This window comes from Fonsecaea monophora (genome assembly GCF_001642475.1).
Source record: "Fonsecaea monophora strain CBS 269.37 chromosome Unknown Scaff7, whole genome shotgun sequence".
Taxonomy (NCBI): Eukaryota; Fungi; Ascomycota; class Eurotiomycetes; order Chaetothyriales; family Herpotrichiellaceae; genus Fonsecaea; species Fonsecaea monophora.
In genome coordinates, this window is record NW_019173938.1 from 303,953 (window position 1) to 320,002 (window position 16,050).

At 51.5% G+C, this 16,050-nt stretch overlaps 3 protein-coding genes across 3 annotated transcripts; 2 read left to right on the forward strand and 1 right to left on the reverse strand.

Annotated features, from left to right (window-relative positions):
• Positions 1-725: 725 nt before the first annotated feature.
• AYO21_01816 (hypothetical protein) lies at positions 726-3,654 on the reverse strand (the record flags this gene model as incomplete). Its single annotated transcript, XM_022651798.1, has 2 exons — positions 726-2,935; positions 2,994-3,654. 2 exons carry the CDS (start codon positions 3,652-3,654, stop codon positions 726-728), a joined length of 2,871 nt encoding a protein of 956 aa, XP_022515916.1.
• Positions 3,655-11,264: 7,610 nt separating this feature from the next.
• AYO21_01817 (hypothetical protein) lies at positions 11,265-12,890 on the forward strand (the record flags this gene model as incomplete). Its single annotated transcript, XM_022651799.1, has 1 exon — positions 11,265-12,890. The coding sequence occupies one exon, from the start codon at positions 11,265-11,267 to the stop codon at positions 12,888-12,890; it is 1,626 nt and encodes a 541-aa protein (XP_022515917.1).
• A 760-nt stretch (positions 12,891-13,650) lies between these two features.
• Positions 13,651-15,185, forward strand: AYO21_01818 (hypothetical protein; the record flags this gene model as incomplete). Its single annotated transcript, XM_022651800.1, has 2 exons — positions 13,651-14,629; positions 14,683-15,185. The coding sequence occupies 2 exons, from the start codon at positions 13,651-13,653 to the stop codon at positions 15,183-15,185; spliced, it is 1,482 nt and encodes a 493-aa protein (XP_022515918.1).
• Positions 15,186-16,050: the final 865 nt, after the last annotated feature.

Genomic DNA, 16,050 nt, shown 5'->3' on the forward strand with positions numbered 1-16,050 from the left:
AGGGTTGGACCCCCTTGACTTTGATTTTGTCCTTTAGAAATATGTTCCCCGTTTCGCAGGATGCTGAAACGACCGTACGATGCAAGTTCCCCGAAAAACGCCATAAAAACACCCAGACCCGAAACCACCCATTGAAATGTTTGTCGGAGGCCCAACTGGCGTCGACGCAGCATAAACACAACAATCCATCACGATCTTTCTCAAACCTTCCAGGTCTTTCCCATAAACAAGCATTCACCGACCTTCTTGTTGTTCAGCGCTACCGTCAAAAGCCTCCCTATCGTTATCATTGAACGTGGTCAAATAGAAATGTTCCGCCGAGCAAATTGCCTTCAATTTCGCCGACCGTCTATTGAATATTTCCCCACCGTGTTGACTGGACACTCCGAGGTGTAGGCACTGAAACTCGCGCCATCGGGTTTCGTAGTCTGAAGATGCAGTCCATTCGCGCCGTTGCCATGCAGGTGAATTTATGGCCAGCCCTGGATGGTGCTGCAAAGCTGCAACCGTCGCCACGAGCAATAATCCCAGGTACAGGCACACTGATCTATATGTATTAAAGTTTCGATAGAAAAGACATAAAAAAAAGCAACCGGCCAAGAGCCCGAGCTGAATTCTGGCTGTGTGCTCGAGGCAAAAACCGTCTGCGCGTAGCGACAGTTTGGAAAACGGGGTAACATGGCCAGTCGTCGAACCGCTATTGTGCTGAAGAAATGCTGACTGCATCATCGATATTCAGTAGGATATGACTGTCCGGCGGGCACTGGGCTGTCGCTCAGAGTGTGAAGCGGTCGGAAGAGCTGCTTCATGTCCAGCTCCAGGGTCTCGTGTGCATAGTTTTCATCAATATAGGCCACACTGCCAGGTTCTTCGCCTCGTTGAGCACCATCGGTTCTACTCCATTCTCTGGCTTTCTTCAATCCATGGAGCACTTGTCGAAGTCGATCGTCTGCAGCAAGTTGCCAGTCGCGAGTTCGGTTTGGCTGCATGAATGCGCGCGCTAGCCAGTAGAAGTGAACGCCATCCCGACAGAAGCCAATACGCTTCGGAACGTGGTTACCATTTCCGGCAGGGTATTGCAGTGCAAGATCCTGGTCCCAGGCTTGTTTCCACCGGGCAAGAGCAGAATTGATCGATTTGTACATGATGTTTGCGTCCTCTGGTGATACTTTTGGCTTTTTGAGGCGTGTCATGGGGGAATCCGAGGAACCGAAGAAAAATCTTGAGCGCTGGACCTGCCAGATTTCCACATGAATCGCGTGGATAAGAATGAACTTGGAATAAACATTGGTGGTTCGCGGCTGCATGATTACGGTTGTGCTGTGCAACGCACTCATTGCATGATGCATTTCCAATTGTTTCAATCTGAGCGAGCCATTGACGTTGATCCTCGCTTGAGCCTCAGCCCCACGGAGGCCAAGGGCTTGGGCACAGGTTTCGGCGTCTGGAGCTTCCCAGGCAGCGTCGTCACAAGGAAGAGGAAGTTTGATCTCAGCCGCCGAGAATTGAGGAGCCACATTGAAGTAGATACACATGGCGGCGTCCCACAAGAAAGCCATGAACATCAGTCGGGACCGCTTCTCCTGTTCCACCCAGGAGCGCCAATCCCAACGCCACGGCTGCGCGGTTTGTCCTGGTTGAAGGTTGTGAAGATAACTGTAGCTAAGACGATCCTCTGGGCCAGCCAAAGTTAACATGCCGAGCTGTCGAACAAGGTACAGCACTCGTTTACTTTCAGCACGGGCAAGAGCTCTCTCCTCAGGACCCCCGTGCCAAACGAACAAGCTCTGTAGAATTTGTAGCGCTAGGAGTTCTTCAAACTCGGTCTCGCCGGTCATCGACAGTCGGTTCCTGGCGACTCCCGGCTCCAGATTATGCAAAAGTTGAGATGTACGGTCGATGCCTGATTTAACAAGTTGCATCAAAGCCCGTACTTGAGGTTGGGTAACACGGTCAGAGTATACAGCCCCGCTGCAGATGATGACAAGAATGAGGCCGTCATAGGCGGTGAGAAAGTTAAAGGTCGGTAAATGAAGCCATGGGAAATGACCTTGAAAATTCGGGAAGAGATCGAGAAAATGTTGGATGGCTTCGATGGTCAGGCAGGACCTGAAAAACTCATTTTGTGGGTCTCGGTGCGATTCCTGTAACCCCCCAGGGAAGACAAACGTTAATAGCGAGTTCACCTTGGCTTGGAACAAATCTTGCCGAGATGCATGCAGATTCCAGAGAGGGGGTCCAAGCGTACCGTCAGCTCCAAGGCTCGTAGAGGGAATGTAGTAACCATTCGATCCACCTTCATGGGTTTCATAGTCCTTTTTGACATCATTCTGGGATTGATCATAACCTCCAAACATGGGGTTCATGTATCCCTCGTTGCCACCTGATGGAAACATGTGGTTCCAGTCATCCCCAATGTGATGAGGGCCAGGCATGACATTGCGCTTATCCTCCCCTCCACCGGGCTGCATGCCATAATGATCGGGTGGTGTAGAGTTGGAGTGATACATCATTTGGTTGCGTTGGGCATTGTGCATCGACCACGAGTTGTTAGCATTGGGGTCCATGCCAGCGGGTCCAGAACCGGGTTGCATGGGCTGCCCTGGACGCTGCATGTCGCCCGGCCCATTGGGTTGCATCGGGTACGCCATTCCAGGGGCAGGGGCACTGGTGGTCGGCGCAGATGTGTTGGGCATGGCAGCAGTAGTGTATGGAGGGTTAGGCATCACCGCATTTGGGGTGGTGGCACTGGCTGGCGAGGCAGTGGCTGCCTTCTGCTGGTTCTTTTTGATATGAGCAGCAGGGTTGGACAAGTGGCTTGCACCCGTTGGGTTGCCGCGACGCACAGAGCATTTCTGGAAATGCCGCTTCAAGATGTCACTCCTGGAGAACGTATCGTTGCAGAGGACACACATGTACGGTCGATCACCCGTGTCTGTAAATGAGTAGTTAGCACACCAAAAGTACGGAGTGTGAAGATCCATGAAGCTTACGTCTCAACATGTGGCGCTTCAGGTGCTTCGCATGAAGATAAGTCTTTGTACAGTTTGGGCAAGGGAACTTTCCATCAGCATCTTTCTGAGGGACTGCGCTGCTCTTCTGAGATCCATTGACACCGTTGGGCATCACTGGAGGACGCCCTGGGGCGCTGGGCAGAATGCCTCTTCGTCCTTGAGAGCCCACCACATGTGTTCGTGTTGGATCGCGCCCGACGTCGGTGGTCATAGTGGGCATGGGTTCTGATTGGGACCACGCTGTCTGGCGGTTGTCCGGCTGGCCATAACCAGGTGCTAGGGCATCTGGACGCGGAGGTGCAGGAGCGAGAGGCTGCGGGTATGCTTGACGCGGCTGCGGTGGCCCTTGATAAGCTTGTGGGGGTGGTTGTTGCTGTGGCTGCTGTTGCGCCGGGTTATGAGGCTGTGGAAGCGCAGATGACGGCGGCAAGCCAGCCATGGAAGTTTGAGGAGCCATGTATCTGTTCTCAGGAGCCGGGGACGGGACAGGTGCAGTGGAGGGAGCAGAGCTGTACCGCGGCAGGTCATTTCGGTATTGTTGGGGGATGTAGTTCTGGTTGGCAGGCGGGAGTTGGGAGTAGTTGATGGGAGGGAGATGCGTGTTACTCTGGTACGGAGGCATGGCGTATGCTGAGGCCATGTTATTTGGATTGTATGCGGTTTGAGGTGTTGCAACGTTGGACGATGTTGTCCTTGACAGTGACTGCCTAGGGTCCATTACCCGAATTCAATACACCTGTGGAGTCGACGAGCTCAATCGACCATTGGACGACAAAGCGTAGCGACGAAGGCGTAGGGAGAAGAGGATGGTCGTGTCTCTTGTTCGAAGGTCGAATCGATGAAGCACTTTTTGATTGAGGCCGAAGGACTTCAGTAAGGACAGAACGTGTTTTGGAGATTTTTTTTCGATGGTGCTTTTCGGGTCAAGGGTGTTTGGGAGTTTGGCTTGAGGAGAAACGAGGCCTGCAAGGTACCAGGAAAGCCACACAAGGTCAGCAAATGGATTAGTGGAAAGGTGGATGTCTGTTGTGAGCAGTCCAGACACGCGACAGGACGACTGGGCTGCGGGTGATCGAGGTTGAGGATTGCAGGGGAGTGGTTTGGTAAAGTGGAGGAAGTAGGGTGGGTGGGTTTTTTTTGGGTGTGGAATAGAGGGAAGGGGGGGAGGGAGAGAGTCACGTACAGGATAGAAAGAAATTTTTGTTTTGAGGAACGCGCGAAAAAAAAGTACGAGGGAAGTGTTAAGATGAGGGTCGCCTGCTGGAGCCCTTGTGGTCTTTTTCGCCCCAGTGGCCGGTCGGTGACTTGCAGGATATTTTGCTGCTGGGTCTCTGGCGCGGCAGGGCAGACGGTAGATAGGCGTGCGTGGGTAGGGGGGAGTGGGAGAAAGTGGGAAGTGGGAAGGTTTTGTGTCTTGGGGGGGGGGAGCTTTTTCGTAGGATGATTTTTTTGGGTTGGGGCGGCAGATGATGGGGTGGGCGTACGTGATGATGATGATGTGGTGGTGTCCAGGAGGTCCAGGCAGCAAAGGACGATGGTTGGTTCGCCGAAAGGGAGGGTTTGAGAGGCGAAGAAAAGAGGTCAGAGAAATTTTTGTTTCGGGGAGGTGATGCCGGGCAAGAGGCCCTTTTTTTTTTCCCTCGCTCTTCTTTTGCTTGGCTTGGCTTTTTCCGGCTCACAAGGAAGGAGATTGTTGTTTCGGAGGACAGGGCCAATCGCTAATGGTCAATTGCCAGGTGAGATGGCAAAGACCAAGGTAGGCCAAGGTAGACTCGGGGCTATGCTCAGAAGAGCAGGTGAGAGGTAGGAGGAGGGTTTCGGTCTGGGTTTTGGTGCGATGAGGATTAGTAGGCAAAGAAGAAAAGAAAAGAGATTTGAGCAAGTAGTAGGAGAAGGTTGTCGCAGTTCAGTTAGCAGAAGCAGAAGCAGAAGCAGTAGCAGTAGCAGCAACACCAGTCGCAGTTGGATGAGCTGAGTGGTGAATGGAAATGAATGATTCAGTCAGAGCGCAGCCGCTGTGACGGTGGGGATCCACCTCTACTTAGGCTACGGACCAACCATTGACCATCCGATGACCCACCATCGAATGTCGATCGGGGAGGGCGCTGGTGGTGGCGGTAACATGCAAGCCAGCACAAGTACGGAGGGAGGGACTACGACTAGGGGCCCCGACAGGGATGACCCTTCACCCTTCAGAACACGTACCCAGGCGTGCCAGGCTATTACTACCACTACATACTTACCACTGACTTGGCTACCACCACCAACACCCCCTAGTACGGAACAAGTACCAAGTACGCAAACGCGGCCCCCCCTGCTCCACCCCCTGTTGCTTGCTTTGAGGTTGCGATTTTCTTACGCCATCAAATAATAACAATTGCCAGGTGACAAGAGCTTGTTGTCCGTAACTCATACAATAATGAGGCATGATGAACAGGAGAGTATCCAGTACAAAAACCATGTCCCATGTCCGTAGCGGACATGGAGTGCGAGTAATCTCCTGAAAGACAAATTTCAATGCCACAACTATCGGATCAACCATGGGAGGTTTAGGTGACAATGTGCATTTACTTTTTGGCTTGAAACAAACTTTAGATCGAGGTTTACGAGTACTCGAAGGTCGTAATCGTCTTGTACACACCTAGTACATGGATTTTGTACAGAGTACGAAATATATACAGCTCCGAGTACATAAGCAGCAAACCCAGCGCGCGTGTGTAGTGTACACGCGTAGAATATTTGAAAGGGCGGCAAGAGCTTCGACGCACCTCGTAACTGCTTACCCAGGTTGTTAAAACACGCCATTACTTTACCGAGAATAGCAGCCCAAACTGTGCCTCATATCTTGCGCCTCGAAATGAAAGTCGCGGTTCAATTCGCTTCATCCTTGCTTGATATTCCCATATGTACGAGTAGCACATTATTGCAGCGGCGTGAGGAGATTTCAAACTGGGGATACGATCCGAGACCGCGCATCATTATTATCTGCACAAATAATAATGGCTCTTACGAGTAGGTACGAGGCAATACAGGGGGAGCGTTGTTCTTGTTTGCTTAACATTTTGGCGGAGATGAACGGAAAACACAGACAGGATGAACAAGTGCCAAGCGGCCGAGGGAAACAGCCACGGACGAGGTTGAGAAGGCGCTAGGCAGGGATGACAGGGGGGCAGGAGCGAACAGGGGTCAGTCTTGCCTGACCTTCAGGCGGAATCTACCATTTGTTCGTTGCTACCGAGTCAGGCGATGACGCTTGTCGTCTTGTACAAGTACTTTGAGTACGAGGTATCTAGTTTAAGTAAGGTAGGCTGACTTTCTGGAACAGGTAGCAAAGACTCTTTGGTCTTTCAACAGGACAATGCTCACCACGGGGTGATCGAGGTAGCTACACCCATGTATCCCTACATACGAGTACAACATCACCATCATCCAGACCACCATCTCAAGGTGAGAACCACCAACAGATCAGACATCTGTCAGCCAGGAGAACCCCGCCAAACCTACCAGTATTCATCGTCCAAGTCATTCGTATTTTACGGAGACACCTCGGAGTGTACCTCACGCCCTCATCTACTCCCAGAAGTAAGCTGTCTCTTTTGGGCTTGGTCAGGCGCTGGGCCACGCCTCACCAGCTCACCAAGGGCCCTTCGCTTCAGGCGCCACTCGGCGCTCTTGTCCGGCGCTGGGCCACTATTAGGCGTCAAGGTTCGTGTAGCGAACCCTGAACTGGTCGCGTTCTGAGATTGTGCGTGCCAAATCCGGTCCATCGGGGCTTGCATTTACTCCTTGGAGGTCAACCTTATATCAAGCCCTGGGACATGATGGGTGGAAGCCGCTGCAAGACAAGAATCGGGTGCGGTTCGGCGGGATCTGGATCATCTGGGTGAAAGTGGGTTCAGGGATCAAATGTCATAACATTGTTTCTCTCACCAATCACTCTTCTCGATCCTTGACGGCAACTCGGAGCCTTTTTCGCCCCCCTTTCAGGGTGGGATCATCAGAGCATGTCACGGTGTTTGGTGCTCAACGTACCATTGCCAGACCAGTGGCCAGGTCAGAGTATCCCCGAACCAGTTAATTACTGAATCTGTCAACCTGACCAAAAGCAGAAAAAGCGCCGGTTCGTCCTTGGGATCTGAAATTTCCGCCGAGCCCATGGTTGGCGGAAACAAAGCACAAGTTCAGGCTCGATGCAACCTCGGATTTTCTTCCAGCCACGGTTCCTATTTGTAGGTTTGGGCATTTCAGGTTTCTGGACACCCTGAAACTAGGGAAAGACCATTTTGAAACCTGTGCTCGCAAGCCTTGCCTGTTAGCCTTGGCCCCAGCCCTTCTGTGTGCCCGTCTGCAAGAATGGCATTGACCGTGTCACAAATAATAGAACCCAGCGTTCTGGCTACGGATTCTTCGTGTCAGCAAAGTACGAATCTAAACAAAGGAAACGAGTCATGGTATCATATTTCCTGAGAATGATACACGAGCAAACGCTGCTGACCGCGCAGAAACAGTCGTATCATCAGGTGAAGGCCTCGTTGCACCTATTTGTACACAATTTGTTATGTGTAACGCAATATTTCGTCGTGTCGGAACACCGCGGCTCTCTGAACAACTACATCAGCATCAAAGAATTATTACGGACCATTTGCCACGCTGACAAGTAGGAGAATTGGTGCGGTACACCCTGTTCCTATAGAGAAGAGCTTCATGGGACTCGATCCCTGTCACATTTCGAGTCCGAAGCTGCGAGTGTTTCGCCGTGGTGGTAGTTGTGGTCAGATGTGACCCGACATGGCCGACTACCTTTGTTCAGACTGTCGTGCATTTCGTGATGTGTCGTTTTGCCTACCGGAAATCGCAATAAGTGGATACTGGGAGTTGATTCAGGGCTTCTTGGCTCGGTGACGATTGACGGCTTTCAGGGATGCTCAGCTTGGGTTCGTCGGAGCAGTAGGCAAAGATCTGCCATGATCGCCACCTCATCATTCATTCCTGGTCTTCAGCATTGATTCGACGCCTACTTTAGGGGTTTCTCGGGAAAAATCCCAACCAGCCTACTTGCACTTCCGAGTAGGTATAACCTCGGGTTGGTAGAACTTGACTTGTGCCTGTGATACGGATTCCACCGTTGAGGATGGATAGATATCCACCTTTGTGAGCTCCGCAGTCCACGTGGTGAAGGGCGTACGAGGTACAAAGGGCAGACCCCCTTCTTTCCATGTCGTGACCCGCTTTGAAGATGTGGTGAAATGTCGAGATGGATGTTGTACTGAGTACCTCGTACCTGGTTGTATATGCCGTCCCAAAAAGGGACTTTGCAAACACTTTTTACAAGCAGAAGTTTCGTAAGGTCATGGGATCATTTTTCTAGGTAATGATTTATCCGCCTGTCCCAGTATGGGCAATAGTCACAATACCTACATCAGCAGTAATGTACCTACGTACTCGTAGTGGGTAGCACCTCGAACTCGTAGTCTACCTGTCTCACGGCGGTCAATTAGTGATCCCCATAACTGTGATTATGGGCTTGTATGTACTTTGTAGGTCTTTGCATGTGGCTGGGGAAACCCCGTACTTGCCAGCCTTGTTCTTGTCCTAGTTCTTGTCCTTTGCCCAGGCCCATGCTCCAAGGCCATGTCTCTCGGCCATTTCACCAGAAGCGTGCAAAAGCGGAACCCAAAAAAATGTATAAAGTATAAAAGTACAAACCAGAGTAATGAAGGGTTATTTAACGGAACAAAGCGGATGGATGAAATTAATGGAGTCGAGTTGGCCCGGAACTTATTCCACTACTACTAATACTACTAAGTCACTCGTGTTGGTTGGTACTGGTCCGTCCGGTGCGTCTGAACAGAGCAGAGCATAGCAGAGCAAGTAAGGCAGGCAGGTTAAAGCGAGAAGGTTTTTTTTTTTGGTTAGAGAGAAGAACAAAACGTCGATGTTGGGCCGATTTAGTAGTGCGTAGTTGGTAACTCGGTCGGTCGGCCATTGACCTTGTGTGCCTGTGATCAGTTTCGCCTGAGTCAGGCATGGTCAAGTCAAGGGCAGGGCTCAGGGCCAGAACAACCACAAAGAAGAATATTGCTTCGTCGTAAATCGTTCTTCCGGTTCGCTGTCCGTTTGGCACTGGGTTTGGGGGAAAGAGCGCGGCACCAGACCCTGCCAAGCTGACCAAGGATTCGAAAAGTCATGCCACTATTACTCGGAAGTAGGTTTGTTGGGTGCAAGGTGCACGGAGGATGGATTGGAGGATGAGGACTAGGATGAGGACGAAGAGGGGGAAGAGTTGGAGGAGGGGGCGGGTTGGCCTCATAAGTTTTGCATAACTCCTATCCAAGCTGACAACTGAGTTATACTCCATAAACCATTATCCGTGCTTGTACCAATTACATAAGGGATCAACTTTTGTTCTTGTATATCTCTGTGCTTTGTTCGGCATGGAAATCGAGCTGAGACTCCGAGGCGCACAGCCGTAGTGGGATGGATAATTATTCAACAGAGAACCGAGAAACGAGCAAGGGTGCGTGTGGGCTGGGATGGGATGAGCACGACGAGGTAAGTAAGTCATCGATAGCGCGAACCATGGCGACATAGCTAAGTTCCTACCTAGGTACATTGTACCTCGTACATGCGCTTTCAAGGAGATAGATAGACCGAACATCTTTCTGAAGTGATAATAAATGATGATAAAAAGTTTGGCCTGCTCCCATCATTCTCATGCACATGCCCCATTTGGGTTGTTTCACGATTACCCTACCAATAAAACTATTCGTGAACTGATTCCACGAGTAATTGGCATGCGAAATCAAAATTTGATTCAGAAAGGATGGAATAGGAATGGAACAGCGATGCACTGCCCTTGCCCCCCCTTCCTCTCCCCTATATCGCCCGGCAACCCATGACTTTCTAAGAAGTATCGAGTAAGTACTTGTACAAGTAGTGCAAGTTCTTGTTTTCGCTTCACCTAACCGAACACGAACCAGCGAACCAGCTAATGCAGCCGCCGCAAAACCCACTTCGCAACAGAAAACAATGAAGATCCAAGCCCACTTTCTGGGTTTGCTTGCCCACTCTTTTTGATGATCCATTCGTTCCAGAAGCTGGCCGCAAAGCCCACCCGGTACGAATACCAAGTAACTCGGTACTCCGTTAACGGCGTTTTCTCTTCCCCCGTTTCGCGTTAGAGGAGCCCTAACCCTTCCATTGGTATCAAAGTCCAATGTCCTAATCGAGTAACAAGGCCCCCTTCGCTTGGGGGAAACTGAGAATTGGGCCGGTCTGTTGGTTTTCTCGACATTTCGGGGCGCATGATAATAATCCGTGCGGTTCCTAACAGCGTTTTGGGTTTCAAGGAATCGGAAATAGCATCCAGGATGCCATTCGGGTTCTTTTGCCCTGGTGCATTTCATTGACCGTTATCATAAAACAAAGTGGCTTTTTTCTGCTCGCAATGAATGTCAAGTATTACAATAGCTGATGGTGTAGGTCATGAACTTTTTGGACGTGCTGACGATTCAGTCTGCAGCCGATGTGAGATGGCAAAGAATCTCCTCGTTTAGGCACAGAGGGAAATGCCCTGCTCTGCTCACCCTACTACACCTGGAGTCGAAGATTGCGCTCTGTGATATCTGAGTGTTCTTTGACGAGAAGTCCGTGTCTGCCTTTCAGAGCTGCAAGTACGAGGTACAGCAAGGTAGGTGAGATATGAGGTAGGTCAGTCGGTACATTGACCAAATTAAACTTGCGAGAATCGCATGATGGGATTTGCTACACCCAGCCACTACATCATCACCACCCAAATTTGAACAAAGATATTGCAATACATGCTTTGATGACATTGTCTGATGTTCTTTCGACCTTTACGGAAAACTTCAATTGTCCAGGCTGAGCCTTGGCAGGAGGTCGGCGTCTGGTGCTTGTCGTTACGTCACGACTTCAAGATGCGATTCCAATGTGGCTTGAGCGGCTGGAGCAAACAAAGGCAGGTCGATGGATTTTCCTCTCTTGATATTTTGAGCCCCTTGAGCATCTCTTGTCATCTCGCCCAGCTTATCGTTCGACTCGGGCATGCACGTCTTGAGGTAGTTTGCCCGAAGAAGAACTGCTACGACTACTTGGCTCCCTCGCTGTGCCGCCAGCGCCAGCTCTTCCAGACCACAGCCCACCCCCAGTCTCAGTGTCCCTCTCTACCCTAATTTCACATCCCTCAGACGCTTCACAACCTTCAAAGTCAGACATTCCAGAGCATCGATAATGTCCAAAAGGAACGAGCCAGCTCATCCCGAGCAAAAGCACCCAAACACAAAACGGGCGAAGGAGATTGACGCGCACACTCCCTACGAGGAACTAAGGTCTCTCCTTGACGACCAGGAGTCTCCCGCTAGCACCAAGAAGGTCCTGCATTGGTTTCGGAGTAAGGACCTGCGAATCCACGACAATCGAGCCCTAAATGCCGCCTCTCAACTAGCCAAAGAGTCGCAGGCGCCTCTGCTCTGTGCGTACGTCAATTGTCCGGCCGAGTTCAGATGGCATGGCACTTCACCGGCCAGAACGGATTTCATCTTCGACAATCTCGCGCTGATGAAAGCAGAACTCGAGGAGTTGAACATTCCTCTGGTCTTTCTGGAAGCCAGTGAACGTGACGAGATCGTTCCGACCATTGTGAATTTCGTTCGCGATAATGACATCACGCATGTGTTTTCCAACTACGAGTACGAAATCGATGAACTGCGCCGCGACATTCGGGTCTTTAAGGAGGCCACTGCCGGGAACTCCAAGTCCAAGGGGTTTCATCTCTCTCTGCATCATGACCAGACCGTCGTGGAACCAGGTACCATACTCACAGACAGTGGGAAGGCTATGAAGGTATTCACGCCGTATCACCGGACCTGGCTCGCTGAAGTCAAGGCAAATCCCGGTCTGGTCGACACGGTCCCCGCGCCTTCAAAGAACTCGCCGCAATCAAAGAAAGCCCTGAAGCAGTTTTTTGACGGCTCAGTGCCCAGCCCACCCATGGAAAAGCAATTCGCTAGTGACGAGGAGAGGAAACGGATTCGTGAACTCTGGCCAGCAGGTCATGATGCTGCCGTGAAACGATTGAATCACTTCCTTGACGACAAGATGGCCGACTATGCCGCAACGCGCTCCAATCCAGCCAAGGACTCCACGTCGCGCCTCTCTGCGTATTTCAGCGCCGGGGTGCTGTCCGTTCGTGAGACCCTCAGCGCAGTCAGCAAGCGGAATAAAAATTCGACAAATTTCTCCAAGGAAGGCTGCGATCCAGGAATGTCTGGCTGGGTCCGTGAACTCGTTTTCAGGGAGCTGTATCGACAGACGCTGCTCGAAACTCCTCACACGTCCATGAATCTCCCGCAGAATCTAAAATTTGATTTTGTGCACTGGGAGGAAGATGAAGAAGGGTATAAACGCTGGGAAGAGGGCACCCTTGGTGTCCCCTTTGTGGACGCTGGTATGCGACAGATCAAACACGAGGCTTACATGCATAATCGCCTACGCATGAACGTTTCGAGCTACCTGTACTGCAATCTGCTCATCGACTATCGGCGGGGAGAGCGCTACTTTGCGGAGACATTGATCGATTGGGATCTGAGCAATAACACCCAAGGCTGGGAACCTAGCTACACCGTCTTCAATCCGGTTAGCCAGGCTGAGAGGAACGATCCCGAGGGGGAATATATCCGCAAGTGGATCCCGGAGTTGAAAGATGTCAAGGGGAAAGCGATCTTCGACCCATACCATCGGCTGGACCCGCAAGAGTTTGAAAAACTGGGGTATCCCAAGCCGTACGTCGACTGGCACGAGACCAAGCAGAGAGCAATCGAAAGATTCAAATCGGACATGAAGGATGCTGATCCTTGATTCATAGGGCGGCGGAAAAGTAAGCAAGGTTCCTCGACCAGGATTTGAACCCGGAAGTCTTCAGGGAACCATGTGAGATGCCAGGCGTTGTCTCTCACTTGGGGTGGCATTGTATCCAAGGTGGGCGCGATGTCCACCTGAATCAAGTCCCGATACCCATGGTCAGTCTATAGCATATCTTATACAGGCGTTGCCATTGCAGTGGTCCTGTCACCATCACCATAGATATATTGCTATATAGTGAACAACGAGCCAGTTGCCAGAGACTCATGCTTTCTTATAGATCCCCGTCCACAGTTTCTTTCTTTACCTTCTTTAAGTAGTTTGGCGATGTCCTGGATCCTGTCACACATCAGACCTGGATAAAGGCAGCTCTAGGACGGGACTCAGGCCGCCGCTGCGCACATCTGGCGCAGTCACAGTCACCGCCCGTCGTAAAGAACATTCCGCAAAGATCAGAGAGTGCCTCCCACGTGAGTAGTGAATACGTTTCCTTCCCTTTCTGAGGACGCCTGGTGGGTGTGTGGTCACCACCCGCCGCTTCATACAGGTGAGACATTTCACGGCGTGTAGACTTCGGCTGCCTAAAAGGAAAAGGGAGGAGAGATTGAGTGATGGAGTGAGAGTCCGCCGAGTAGAAAGTGAAAGAGGGAATGAGAGAGTGAGAAAGGCAGCGCCAAGTAACCACCTGGGGAGGGGGGGGGGTGTTTGTTGTGAACAATCCACCGTTGTGACTATTATTTCTCGCGTTGTTCCCAAGATGCCTCCTCCAACACTGCCACTCCTCCGTCGACCGACTGCCAAAGACCTCCGACAACAACTCCACCAGCTCAGCGACACAGCGCAGGCCCTCCAAGCCGAACGGATCGGCCTCGAATACCAGCTCCGAAGCGTCCACGAGAGAACCACCTTCAACGACAACCAAATCCGTCGCATCATGAATGAACTTGACCAGAGGTTGTTCAAGGAACATCGTTCGCAAAGCCAGCCGGACTTTCAACGCGGTGTCATTGCGAATGACCTTGTCATCGACGGTATCTGCACTCAGATGCAGCTCAATTCGCATTTGAAGGGTGCCGTCGAGGCCATCAGCAAGAACCAAGGCACAATTTCCGAAAACAACCTCCTCCTCATGGCTGTCTTGAACGAGTTGAGCGGCGATCCCTATCACTTTGCGCACCATGTCGCCGTCCGTCTCGTCGAGTATAGCCAGGTCAAAGACCAAGAGCGTCAAAATCCCCCTGTTCATCCCAGCCTCACCTCTGCCTTGCCTGGCCCGATCGATCCATACTTGGCCCCCCTCAGGCCCGCAGGCGCTGAGAAGGGAAGCACTCGGGCCGTTAGAGATTCAACGGTCATCTCATTGCGTTCACAATCACCCTCCATCAAGTCCGAGGATGGTTTGTCCGAACAGGATGAACATGCTGCTCTACCGACCCGCTCTGCATCAGCCCTGAACGATATCCCTGGCCCTATCCCCATGTCAGCTGCAGTCACCGTGGTTCCCCTGGCAGACCAGGGAAACATCGTCGCACACGGCATGTCAGCTCTCCAAAAGAATTTCCCCGGACTTCTAGAGTCCTTGAGCAAAGCCCCGGTGGCCCGCATCAAGCCCGCTTTTGCGGTAGGTGCTATGGCAGCGTCGGGCTTGAAGCGTGGCAGAGAGTCCACGGACAACAATGACAGCCCTCCAGGCCCAGTAAAGGCAGGCAAGAAGGCCAGAATCGGCAAGGAGCCAGGTAAGCCACCACAGTACATGTTTCCAGTTGGCAAGACTAACCAAAAGAGAAAGCCATTGCCCACACCTTTGTCTTGTTCATGAAGCGTCTCGAACAACTGCATCAGAGTGGCCAAGACATAGGCGCAATCCTCAAATGCTCCCGTTGTCAGGCCATCAAGCGCGACGTCCGAGTCCTCAACTGCCTGCATCTGTACTGCCACCGCTGCATCCTATGGCTCCGACACGAGGCGCAAAAGGGCGACGCGGTGCGTGGCTTTCAATCATTCTGCGTGCAGCCCGAGTGCAAGCAGGTTGTCAGCGGCAAAACCACCGTGATTGACTCCGAGATTATGGAATTCCTGCAGTGGTACGATAAACAGTCGCCCGCAGTCACTTCGCTCCCGGCGCAACTCAATGTGCTCAGCTCTGCCGTGGCCAAATACCCCGAGGACGACGAGATCAAGCACAAGCTAGAGCAAATGCAGTTGCGGTACAAGACACTCCAGGCCAACGCCGTCATGGATGTCCCGTGCGATCTCATGCAGATTGCGAAGCTGGCGAGGAAGCCCTACTGAACAACGCGGAAAACAACAACAGTTTGATGTGAGAACGGTCGTTGAGAGAGGGAGCCACCAACCCGTTCAGGGACGCCGTCGACAAACCTTCAATTCAGCCTTGTCAACGAATTGTAGCTTGGGCCCTGCAAAGGGGCAAGAATTCCGATGGATCTCGGAATCGTGATGCTTGGGACCAACCCATGCGTGCAAGAAGCGTCGACCTCGTGGTTGATTTGCAACTCTTTTTATTTTTTGAGTTACAGAGGGTGGGAGGCTCCTTTTACAAGAAAAGTGCTTTTGTTCTTCTTTTTTCCCTTTTATCGGCTTCATTTCGGCAATCGAAAACCCAAAAAAGTTGGAGACATACATACGCCCAGTGCGCAACGTGCTAGGGATATTGTTTTGTTGCGCAGGCACTTTTTGGGCTCCCTCACAATGACAGGGTTCACTCGGAAAGAAACATTGGATAACCAGAGGCAGGCAGGTCGAATGTATCTTTAATAGGCATTGAAGTGGCTGGTGCTGGGGCTGCACAGTCTCTTCGACTGAATCCAGCGATACATAGAAAACTCTTGTTATCCAGTTTCGTATTCAGTTGCTAAGAACTTGTCTGGCTTTGCAACGCAAAATTAATTCGACTACCCTAGGTACCTGTGTAGGTTGGTATGTACATTGGCGGTAGAAGCCGTAGTGAAACCACAAACGGTAAAAGCTGCAAGCGACAAGCACGTAGAGAGGGGTAGTATATCGAAGGTAGTACCCGTGAAGGGATGTACTCTACAAGGCGAGAAGCGTGCAGGCCAGCAAGCAAGCAAGCAAGCAAGCAAGCAGGTAGGTAGGTAGGTAGGTAGGTAGGTTGGTAGGCAGTCGTTCAGCGATGGGA